The sequence below is a fragment of the Nilaparvata lugens genome, chromosome 2, assembly GCF_014356525.2.
Source record: "Nilaparvata lugens isolate BPH chromosome 2, ASM1435652v1, whole genome shotgun sequence".
Taxonomy (NCBI): domain Eukaryota; kingdom Metazoa; phylum Arthropoda; class Insecta; order Hemiptera; family Delphacidae; genus Nilaparvata; species Nilaparvata lugens.
In genome coordinates, this window is record NC_052505.1 from 68,242,897 (window position 1) to 68,255,822 (window position 12,926).

General features: G+C 36.2%; 1 protein-coding gene across 1 annotated transcript; it reads right to left on the bottom strand.

Moving 5' to 3' along the window:
• Positions 1-1,297: 1,297 nt before the first annotated feature.
• On the bottom strand, positions 1,298-2,938 carry LOC120349673 (piggyBac transposable element-derived protein 3-like). The gene has a single exon (XM_039420171.1). It carries the CDS (start codon positions 2,936-2,938, stop codon positions 1,298-1,300), a length of 1,641 nt encoding a protein of 546 aa, XP_039276105.1.
• Positions 2,939-12,926: the final 9,988 nt, after the last annotated feature.

A 12,926-nucleotide genomic window follows, 5' to 3' on the forward strand; every position in this document is an offset into this window, starting at 1 on the left:
TGACAATATATATAATAATAATTCAAATAAAAATGTATATAGCATTTGCACTCAATATTTCATCAATTAGTGGGCTCAGATAGTTAATAGCCTTGGCATTGAAATAAAACATTCATTGAAAACACAACTTACTTCGAAATAACAATACACTTTTTTCCTGTAATAAAAATTCATTCAAAATGGTTTGCTATTATGTATTGGAATTAATTCACTGATTAAACGCCAGTTTTTAGTTGTATTTAATTTAATTGATTACAAGAACTTTTGATTTGAGCTTTGCAAACATTTATGTATTTCATAATTTGAGGGACGGGGAAAGTCCAACATTCAGCGTTAGATTAATCTGCTCTAATGTTTTTATTATTAGTTATTAATTTATTTGTGTAATGCAGAAATAAGCTCGGCGTAACCTCCACCATTTGCAACATTAAATGGATTGAACTGTGATATCCATCATTGTAATAAATGATTGGTGACCTGTTTGGTAAGAGTAATAAAAGGGGGCGATCCACCAGTTCCCATACGGGAACACTGTAATATTGTTGTTGCGTAGCATTTGATGGTAGAGCTAAAGCAGTTGGTTTTTTTTATATTATCAACTAGATGTTCTTTGGAATTTGAAAGGAAAACATTTATATTAGGAGTCAGATTTATTTTATTGAAATGAAGAGATTAATGTGAGATTTAAATGTGAATTTTAACATATTTTGGTTTTATAAAATTAGTTATGCTACAACTATTCTAATACAGAACAATTAAGGAAGGTTATGAAATTTTGAGCATTTAATCAATTTTAAAAATTCAAAATAAACTTTGTTGCCAATGATTTTTCAAAACGTTAGACAGAATTGTGTTGGACAGATTATTTTGTTTCTTATTTAAACAAGTTATATGAAAGTTTTAAAAACATGATTCAAGGCATAATTAATTTGAATTTTCTAAAAATTAAAAAACAATATGGAAGAATAAATTGAAATGTGGAACGATACCGTTATACTGTTGATGTCCATCCTAACTTGCCATGGTCTGAATGGAGAACCAGGGGATGTCCATCCACGGGTCAGCTCGGTCTGTCTCAGGAGGTAGGCGATGAAAAAGTGTGTGAAATTTTACAGAAAGAAAAGTGGAAACCTTTTTCCACTAGCTGGCTGGAGGGGAGACTAGAATGCTAGCCCCACTTCTACCTCTCCTCAGCGTTTTTAGTCTGTCAGCCAAAACTGTCTGATCAGCTTTTAGTTTTTAAAGTTGGAAAAAAATTATTTCTCTCTTAAAGAAGGAACTGATGTTTGGGGGTGTGTCAAACCTTGTGGTTCATGACAAATGTAATACGCAGGGAGTCCAAGTTCTGATCAAAGCGGTCAACTCCTCCCATGTAAGTGTTATACATTTTTGTTATATTGGGACATTGTACACTCACTTTGGCTTTTTTATTATTGATTTTCCCAATTCTCTCCACTTTGGTAAAAGGTGTTAGTCCATGGCAATTGGAAATCATTGACACAATATTATTATCATTCCATTTTGTGAGGATGATATCCTCAGTGTTTCTGAATGATGTGGAACCACGTTCTTTCTTTGACAAGGATTTCGATTCTTCCAAGGGACATTTCAATGTTCTATTTTCGAGAATTGTTCCAGTCCCTCCAATGTTTCTTTTGGCCAATTCTTCTATCAATTTTATACCACTGAAAAATCTGTCAAAATAGACATTATATGGTCCATATTCTTCTGGAAGTCGTGATGCTAGCTCTAGTACAACAGCCCCTCCCAAACCAAACTGATCTTGAAATGGCAATGGAGCATTGGCAGATCCTTCATAGGGTATGAATGTCACTAAATATCCAGATGGTGTGGCAAGGGACCAAAGTTTATACCCAAATTTTATGGGTTTACCATGGATATGCTGCTTTGATGAATGTTTCCCATAGTAACGGACCATTGTTTCATCAATTGAGACATGTGATGTCCAAATAACATTGAACTCCTCTCTGAAATTCGATTCCAAGAGATTCAAGTAGTCCCTCACCTTAGAAAAATTGTCATTAGCTGGTAAATTTGAGTTGTCAGCTAAATGTAAGTATTGTGAAATTTCAAAAAACCTATCACGTCTCATTGATTGGGCAACAAGGGCATTGTAGGTGTCAGATTGTGTCTCCCAAAACATGCGCATGTATGTAGGTGACAGATACCCAGTAAGAAGCAGTATAGCGACAAAAACTTTGATTTCCTCATCAGAAACTTTCAATTCATGATTTTTCATTAGAGTATATAGATTGCTCTGCTCCTTTATGAGAGTAATGACTTCTGGAGAAAACAACTCCTCAAACCATTGCACACATGACTTCTCTGGATGAGGGTTCTCATTGAATCTCTCTTTAGCATCTCCATTACCAACTCTTCTGGAAAAAAATTCTTCATCTTCAACCCACTTATATTTTGCAATGTTGCTCTTCTTTTTGCTGCTACTTTGCTTCTGACCCAAAGTATTTGAGGGGCCAGCTTGACATTTGGTTCCACAGGATCTTGTTACTCTCAGTTGACTGACTTCCCCTGTTTTTTTCTTCTTCTTGACCTGCCCACCCGAATTCTTTCCCCTTTTCTTAGAAGCTGATACTTCCACTTCCACTTCCACCTCACATAAAGTACTATCGCCATCTCCACTGCCATCTCCGTCGCCATTTTCATCATTATTTCCACTGCCATCTCTGTTTTCATCTCCATGAGGAATCATGTCTGGAGTCTCCGGTTCCATCGAATCCATGAGGTCAAAATTTATGGAAGATTTAGCACTAACCTCAACTTCTACAAGTATGCTACGTGGCAGGTGGTTCATATCAAGCTCGTTCTCATCCCCACTCTCTTCGTCAGTATTTTGGCCCTCTTCAGGAGGGAACAGGGTAATCTCAATGTTATCCAAGTCTTCTCCATTCTCCAACATGGAAATTACCTCATGAAGAGGAATCCTGCAAATAACAGAAAAAATGTAAATCAATAACTATTCAGACTATATGCATGAATACTTCACGAATTTGATACTCACAAAAGATCTTCAAAAAACATGAAACAAAAAGCTTAGAAATGGAGACATTATTTGCAATGCTTAAGGCCATTCCACACAGCACGTGGCGTGCGTGGCTGGACGCACGCTAGCTACTTTTCAAAACATCGTTTCCCAGCTAATCAAATGAAGCAATTCACATAGCAGCCACGGCCACGCGGCAACGCTTGCTATACTAGCCACGCGTGGCTACCGTTCGCTCTCTGAGCGATCTTTTCAAACGTGTCCGGCCACGTTTTGGTCCGAGCATGCGCAGAACGTATACTAGACGTATACTATCGTATAGAACGTATACTATCATTGTCAGCCTCAAGGTCGCGCATTAAATGATGGAATTCGCCATAGGTCTTCCTTTTTTTATTGATTGGATGTACCCACTGGTCCCGTGCTGTCACCGAATACAATAAAACCAGCTCATTATCACCACTACTGCTGCTGTTGGAGTCATCAAACCAAGGTAAGCCACAAGAAAATCCAGATTCACACCACGGGACCGTTGGAGTTGACATCTTCCTGCATACTGACGGGAAACGTGGCCGGTATAGCATCGCAACAGTCGTGGCGGTGTGAATTGGCATGTGGCTAGCGTGGCCGGCTTGGCGTGCGTCCAGCCACGCACGCCACGTGCTGTGTGGAATGGCCTTTACAGAGCATTTTCAATATCTTTGACCTCCATGGACGCATAAACATATGATATAATAACAAAAATTTCTTCATTGAAATGAATAAGCCACATGTAGTGGCTTATGCAGATATTTTACAGCATATGACAACACATGGCCCGAGATGCTAGACGACACGATACTGTAACTCGACATAGCAACTTACGTGACCGCACTGCTCTTTTTCCATCACTGCCAGTTTGTTACTTGCATTGTTTGTAACATTTGTCCTGTTATCATTATGCCAGTAAGGATATGAGGAAGGGTAGAGGTGCCTAAATTGTTTTGAAATACTATCTCTTCCCTGGGCTAGAGCTGCCTTATCTGCTAGTTGGCAGATAGCAGGGTTGAAATTTTAGCTTATTTTTATATTTTACAAGAACGGATCATTACAGGAGTGTCAGATAAGCGCTTGTAGAGGAGAGTTGTGTTCGATTTAACTCCGTGTTTAGTGTTCGATTTTGATTAATAAGAAGAAGTGAATCACCAAAATTGTGCGAAGTTTGTTGAGTCAATGTACTGTGTACCTTTTGCATAAGTATCAGTTTTGGTTATTGAACAAGTAATAAGTTGAAGTCATTTCAATCTATAATATTCATAGTTAAGGTTAATTGTTATGTATGTTTATAGTTCCCAACAATCCACAATGAGTTCCCAAATATTTGAAACATCAATATCCGCTAGATCACAGCATTATACAGATCCATGCACACTGAAATTGGATTGGTTGGTAACTCAATTTTCTGAATAATTTAATAATTAATCATTATTATTTACTATCGATTGTTCTTTATTAGGTAGCCCAATTTAACCCTCCAAACTCACACTGGTAAATTGTACCTTTCCTCCTCACACTGGGGTCATAGAGACCCCAATATATAAAAATATACAAAACATTTATGTGTAGGTATGATAGTATCTCCTGAAATCTATCACGTGTCATAGCCTCTGCAACTGTTTTGACATGCAGGTCTTCAGATACTGCCCGATAATTTTTTATTGAGGGCAACTTGTAATAACCCATCAAAAAATTTATGCCTATAAATGCTAGAAGTTCATTGTCCTTTAGATTCAAAATCTTTGTCTTTTGTGTTGCATATAGGTTAGATTGAAAGGCTATATTTTCTATTATATTATCATCAAGAAAGACAAGAAATACATCTGTGGCAGTTTTACAATTAGCAAAAAAATGCTCGTTGACAGCTTCATCATTATTATAAGGAGGGACATTTTCATCACAATCCTTCTTCCTCCACTTACGGTCTGGTTCGATGATTTTTTTCTTCTTAGAAGCAGCTGGCGTTGTAGGATTTTGGGTTGAAGAGCTTCGATTAGGTTCATCTATCACTGTTTCATCAATCACGGGTACATTTATCACTCCATCATCATCAAGTTCCTTCTCAGGGTTAGAAACATTCTGTTCTAGTTCTTGAATGAAAACAAGATCAAAATTATTCTGTTCTTTATCTAAAGGGCTGATATCCAGTTCTTCATTATCACTATCACTTACATCAACATCAGAACATGTAAAATCATCAGGAATATTTTCTAAATAACACTCCATTTCACGATCTGATAACTTATCCATTCTTGTTTACTATTTGTTACAAGAAAACGAACATAACCTATGCTTGGAATGATGAAAACAATATGCCCCACCAGGGAACTGACGGTACTTCTGAGTACCAAGTATATTTTTGTTTTTTTCTTAAAAACAGCTGGAATGTCTCTAATTTCCATATTTTTCAATCAATCTTGATGATATTTTACATCCATAAATAAAGAGCAATCGATAGTAAATAATAATGATTAATTATTACATTATTCAGAAAATTGAGTTACCAACCAATCCAATTTCAGTGTGCATGGATCTGTATAATGCTGTGATCTAGCGGATAAACTTGGAACTGAGAAGTGTGGAGCATTGGAATAGCATCTGAATAGCGTACTAGAAAGTACCGACAGGACTTTGTAGCCTTTAATATACTGGTTTATAATATAGTTTATAATATATAGCTATTCAAAGTAGTGGTACTTTTAAGTACCAACAGGACTAAAAGGGTTTTAAAGTAGGCCTACTGAAAACTAGGGATAATAATGATGTTTTATGATCAGCCTACCTGTTCTTCTTCATCTGGGCTCTCTTCCATTTATCCGGAGTGACGACACGCTTTCTAGCTTTTTTCCCCTAAACTTTTATCAATAGGTTTAACATTCAAATCCATTTTAAAAATGATTAAAAACTCTTCATAACGCCACAACACCTCATTCGATTCAACCAAACATAACCTAAAACGTGACAATGCCATGCGCGTTTTTGTAAGTCATGTGACCACAACAGAGCTTCTTCATTGGCTGGGAGGAGAATGTGAGTTTTGCTACAGAGTTGTCAGTGGAGACTGTTAGTTTTGCAGCAAAGCTCGATCTTTGACATTAAATTTTAATAGGAGACAGTGAGTTTTGGATGCTAAATCCTTCGTTATATTGTTCCTTTCAATGTGGTGAGCAATACTAGACCAATAATTCAATATCTGAAAAAATTGGAGAATGTGACTTTTGCAGTTAGGGCCCTCATTTAATATATTTATTCTTTATCAATTTTCTTGTTTTTATTACTTAATTTTACTATATTGAATAATAATTGATAGATTATATTAGGTGTTTTTTAGATAAAATAACTTTTTTATATATTGTATTTATTTACATATTTTGCAGTAGAAAAAAACAGGGTTTACATTCCAAGCTGGTACATTAATTGTGGAATTCAGAAGAGCCAAATGAACTTGTGCATCAAAAATAAAATTAAATTCTGAAAGGAAAAACCTAAATAACATTATGTCAAGTACAAAGTCATTCATGCTCTTCACAGTTGCAACATAGGTTTCCAAGATGGTCTTCACACACAGGTAGTTGGCATCTCTGGCAGTAAACCTTTGTCTTTCTATCGTTTGTCTTGGGCAGATGGCACATCTCACTCTTTTGTTGGGATTATATTGTAAAGCAGGTTGTTCATTTTGTGATAAACCCAACATTTCTTCTAGAATAAGTCGAATACTTTTCTGAATTTGGGGGTTTTGTTGTCGTAGTTGAAGATGAGGCTCAATTAGGGTCCAAGAGAGCTCTTGGAGAAACTTCCTCCTGGGCATGTTGATGTTGGCATTGGCATGTTTGAGTATTATAAAACCATTGATGCCAGATTGATCCAACATGCCTAGAAAGATTCTCATTGGCCAACGCCTTGTTGCACGTGCTGTTGTGAAAGAGTGACATAGCTGGTCGAACGTATCAGTACCTCCCTCGGTTTTGTTGTATGAGATGGTAACTTCAGGTTTCTTTGTTTCCTCATCAATAGATTTAGAGTAGTGATGAGTTGAGAGCATCAACACAATTTTATTTCTCTTTGCAGTGTATGATACCAGGACTTTCTTTTTGTCAAAAGCAAATTGAGCTTCATCTACTTCTTTACACTTCAGGAATGAAGGAGGTACTTCCACTTTGTTTTTCTCAATGTTCCTACCATAGTTAGTCATTAATCTTCAAACATTGTATTGAACAACTGTACCGAGCTGAACCAGTTGTCAACGGTGATGTTTCTGTTAGTGTTGTGTATAGGCTCATAAAGTTTTCGTACATAATAAGAGGGGACCGACTCTTTGTTTTCTGTGGCTACTCTACCAATATAAAGAATAGCATTGACCATGTAAAACGTCTTGGAACAGTTTAGCATCAGGATTTCGATTCCATATTTGTCAGGTTTATTTGCTGTGTAATCTCTAAAAGGGCTATTTCCCCTATAACCCATCAATTGCTCATCAATTGTACAGTAAGAATAAGGAGTGAATGATGAGGTACAATTACTAATAAATACATCCCAGATATCGCGGATTGCAGCAAGGTTATCTCCAACTTTCCTCTGAGGACGTGTAGTTTTATAATCAAATCAAATGGTGCTTGCAAGGAACTCAAACCTCCGCTGAGACATTGTAGCTCTGTAGAGAGAGTGTCCAAATCTTGGTGACCACAGGTCTTCTAAATTCACATGAGTATCTTTATTATCAGCGCAAAAATAAAGTAACCATATAAATGCATATAATTCAACAAGACAAGTCTCACAGTGATAGCTTTGAAGAACTTGTATATTGTTGAGCTTTCTGCTTATTTCCTCATTTGTGTGTATCAATATGCGTTCTAAAATTTTGCTATCGAAAAGTACTTGCCAAGCTTGAAGTGCTTGAAGAGGTTTGAACTGCTCTTGCATTTCCTTTTGGTCCTGGCAGACGAAGAACTAGATCTTCAGCTCTGGTTCGGCCTCTTCTTGGAGGATCTCCAGTGAACCACTTGTAGCTTTTTTTCCATAAAGAACATTTTGACTTCTTGATTGATTAGTCTCTGCTCTAGCTTCTTCTTTCGAATCTGTAACACTTCCCTCACTACGTTCACTATCAACTGTTTCTTAAACTAAAACATTATCCTCATCGTTATCTGAATCACTAGGCCCAGTCCAATATTATCACTTTCACTAGAATTAGAAGTTTCATCTAATGATTCCAGAAGTGCTTTCCTGATTTCTTCATCTGTAGTAAGGATACTCGAAGCCATTATTTGTTTAGTTAATTGAAATATACAAGTAATAAAAACTATTAGACACGTTTATTGTTGTAAACTTGTAATAGAAAATAGATAAAGAATAAAAATGAACAGTCACTAGGCAATCAAAAACACTAACGCTGAACTTACACTGGGGTCAAGATGACCCCAAAAAACCAATCTGTTCTCATTACTCCACTATTTGAAGGCAACTGGCGTTGGCTGTGTTGTCTCCAGGCAAGCAATAGTACCAACTTAGAATACCTAATTTCCCTAGTTTCTATTTTGTTGGAAAAATGAGATAGTTGCTGAAATTATTCTACTGGGGTCTTACAGACCACGGTGTGAGGTTGTGCAAGAAATAACTTGTGGAAAATTTGCTCTCATATATATTTTACAGCTAATATAAATGAATGATTGACTATAAAACCATAATGATGAAATACATAATAGACAAATTGAATAACAAAATTAGTTTCAGCTTTTACTAGTAACTGAATTTTCGTTTCATATTTGTGTTATTGTTGTTGTCGTCTTCCTCTCTAACCACAATCAGGGCAAAGTTCCCTCTGGTGCTCGCCACAAATTGCATTTCCACAAGTATAATAGGTGGTTGTCATCCTCTTCTTTTTTAGTGTCACAAAAAGAACAATATTTTCTTCTTCCCTGCTGATCTGGCTAAGCTGGTTGTTGGATGTTGTGTTGGCTTGCCAGGACTGTCTAAATTGTCCATATCAATGCTCTGCTCATGTTCCTTTGGTTCATTCTCATCTCTTGCCAAGATTCGGTTAGCTCTTTATGTAGTTCCAGCATAGGTTGTTGTCTTGAGATGTGCTTAACTGTACTTCCACTCAATTTTACAATGTGTTGTGTGCATATATTACATAGGAGTTGACTGCAGCAATATTCATCATATTGTAGAAGGTATAAAGTGGCCGTCGCTGGGTCTTTCTGTTGCACTTCATATGATCATATTCATATATTAATTTGGTCAAACATGTCCAATGCACCTTTGATTGATTGCATTATAATTCATTATCATTTCAGGTTTTCCATTTTCATAAATTTTATTGTCATTGTGCATTGATGAGATCTCCATAACTACTTTCTGCTCATCAGGTTTTCAAGATACAGCAGTCATTTCATCCCTTCATACAAATAGAGAAGTACAATCCTTGCACTTTTTGTATTTTTTGTCTGTAAACTCAGATGGAAACTCCGGGCTGTTTCTTTTTATTGTTCCTATAACTGTCAATCCATTCTTGAACAATTGTTCCCTTCTTTAACGCTAAATAAATAAATGAAAATAAACTTTGAACAAGGGAGATACTGGTAAACCAATTGTCCATGGTAATTTCCTGTTAGTTTTTTCTATGGATTTCACTAACTCATCAACAAAGAATTTCTGCTGCAGTTCTATTTGGAGGTGCTGATCCTTTTCCCAAGTACATACGGGCATCCACTATCTATTTAGTCGAGTTATCACATATCATAATGATTTTTATTCCATACTTGTTCGGTTCGGATGGCATATACATTCTGCATGGGCAACGCTCACGAAATCCAACCAATTGCTTATCTATAGCCAAGTAAGTGCCGGGCTTTTACAGGGATCTACAGTTTTCTAACAGAATATTTCTGACAGGGGCAAATTTGTCTGTCTTTTTACGCTCATCTCTAGTACCCCTATTATTAAATCTTAGACAATTTATCAAAAATTTGAAACGTCTCTCACTCATAGTGGCCTTATATCGCTCGCCACATTATGAACTATCGAACATGATATTTGTATTCAAATGATTGTCTATTAGCACAGACGCTAAAATTATCAAACCAAACAAGGCATACAGCTCTTCTAAGCACAACTCTCTAACTGTGTCATCAGAATTGTTGTCATTATAATTGAGTTTTTGTTTCTGTATTTCTTCATTTGTATGTTTTAGAACTTTTCAAATAAGGTCAGAGTTGAAAAATAATTTGAAGCATGTTGATGGAGTATACTTCTCCCTTGCAGAATGACTAAGACCGGGTCGTATGTGTGCAACATTTCTTGCTGTGGTTTCCCTACTGATTCTTCACAATTAGACTCCCAAAGAAACTCATTCTCTGAAACTACAATACCGACTTCAATTATCCATTGTCAGGACCAGTCAGTCCATCGTTAATTCTTGTAGAAGATTGTGTGGTCGCTTTCTTTGTGTGGTGGTAGGTGGTTGTTGCCCGTTTTCAATAGGCAGTGTCAGTGATGACATATTTCGTTGCTAGGCAGCCATACTGCTAAACAAAGCGTTGCTCCACCATGTTATGTTAATGGGCGTAAGGCAGTATCTTACATTTACAGCTATATTGAAAAATAATTGTCCATTTGAAATTTGGATTTATGACTCTTTTTTTAGTAACTTTCACAGCTGTGAAAGTTGGTACCGTATCTTCCATAGTTGAAGAAAATAGCTGTGCCTGTGCTGTAAAATGTTATAGTTTTTCAGTATTTTACATTTGTGGATTGTTGAATATCGTTGTCAAGTTAGAAATTTTAAAATTATACGTATTTCGTTTTTTTTTTACTAAGGCTATTCCACTTTTAATTAAAAGCAAGATTCATTGCAGTTTTATTTATTTAATCTTTCAGTAACTTAACTCGTGATACATGAGATATTATTCTACTATATTAAACAAACTGCTGAAATAAAATATGTTTATTTTATGACTTGTACACAATTACAATTTGATAAAACACAAAAATACATAAACACAATAACTTTAACACAAAATATTTACATTATTTAATTTATTTTAAATCGGTATTCACAAAAATATGCCTTGTATAATCAGTTTTTATTTCATGTTGCTTGTACTAAATAAACACTGATTATATGAACTATATATTTCAAGTCAGTACAATTTTGAAATAAAAATAAATTTCAATTATTTTGATTCTATAATATATATCACAATAATATCAAGGAATGAAACCCTAAATACATAAACACAACAACTTCAACCTAATATCTCTACTTTATTTACTTTTATTTCAAACCTGTACTCACAGAAATAAGCCATGTATAGTCAGTAAATAACACATTGTATAAAGCATAATTATATTTCAGTACAGTTTTAAAATAAAAATAAATTTAAACCATTTCAATTTTATGTACAATACTCACTAGAACTTATAAACCTAAACAACATATGAACTATTCAGCATTTTCATCACATCTGTAAAAAACCTCCACTTCCTCATTCAGGGGGTATTGGAAATTGGTCAGAGCCCCACAAACTCGCCAAAGGGGGTATTAAGGGCTGCTGTAAGGCATCAAGGTGTGGGGAATATATTCTAAAAATGAATAGCCTTTTTTCGCCCAATAGCACGTGCTATGTGAATCCTTGCTCTAGTAATGCTACGGGCTCTTAACTGCCTGTTCCAAGGAATATTGACACTCACACCTTCTGAAACTACATCAGTTATAAGGAACCCCTTGTCGGCAAGTACGACATCGCCGGGCTTCAACTGGCGATGACTGTCATTGCCAGGCTTCGACAATATTCCACAGTCTTGTTTAATTTTCTTGTCAGACGTGGATCCCCCATACAATTCACTTAAAGAATTTCACCACTCCATTGGGAGCACCTCTTATAAGCCCTTTGATTGTATATAATATAAATTGAAACAGGATACACACGACACAGATAGATTAAAAACTTACATTATAAACGAAAATTTTCGAGAGCTGGGCTCCCTTTGTCAATCAAACAGGAAGTGGTGCAGATTTGAATTCCAACGGTCGTGACCACAAAGACTCGATAGATATGTTGACGCATCGCGGTAGAGATGTTGTATAGACCATAGAGCACAGACAGTGCAGTACAGACGAATAGAGGCGTACTGATTGAAGGAGTATTGTGGGAGTAGTTGGTGGGCCATTGTGGGTTACAAGCAGGAGATTTCAAATTTGAGTGGGTTATGGATAAGGAAAGGTGTAGATTATGAATTGATAGAAAAGAGGAGATTTAAAATTAGAAATCAGAAATGAAGTAGAATAAAATTAGAAAATGTAATTATAGAATTGAATTGGAATGAAATTTATTTTTATTTTTATTGAAAATATATTATAATATATTTGATAGCTGTGAAATTTTCATGATATGATGAAATTTATTCCAATTCAATTGAACAGTTGGTGTAGAGTTGATAGTTATGGTACTATTGCTGTCTGTTGAGACCAGGACTGGAAGCAGCTCCAAGCACCCAAATAAAAGCCAATTCTTTCGTCTTGACATCTATGGAGGGGGCTGTGGGAGGGAGGGTGGCAAGGACTTTGACTTTGAAGCATTGGTCAAAGTTCTTGTTGTGCTCAGAGCCATGGGTAGGGTTGGGTAGGGAAGTATTATTTTTAAAGGAAGCCCTGTGATTGTTGATCCGGAGGTTTAGGGCAGTGGTGGTTTCACCCATGTAGAAGACAGGACAGAAGTTGCAGGAAAGGAGGTAGATGCAATTTTTGGATTGATGGATGTGATGGGTGTAGTTGGTGATAGGACTGGTAAAGGAAATGGAAGGATCAGTGATAGGGCAGGTTTTACAGCGGGGGCGTTTGCAGGGTAGGGTACCAGGTGGAGTTGGG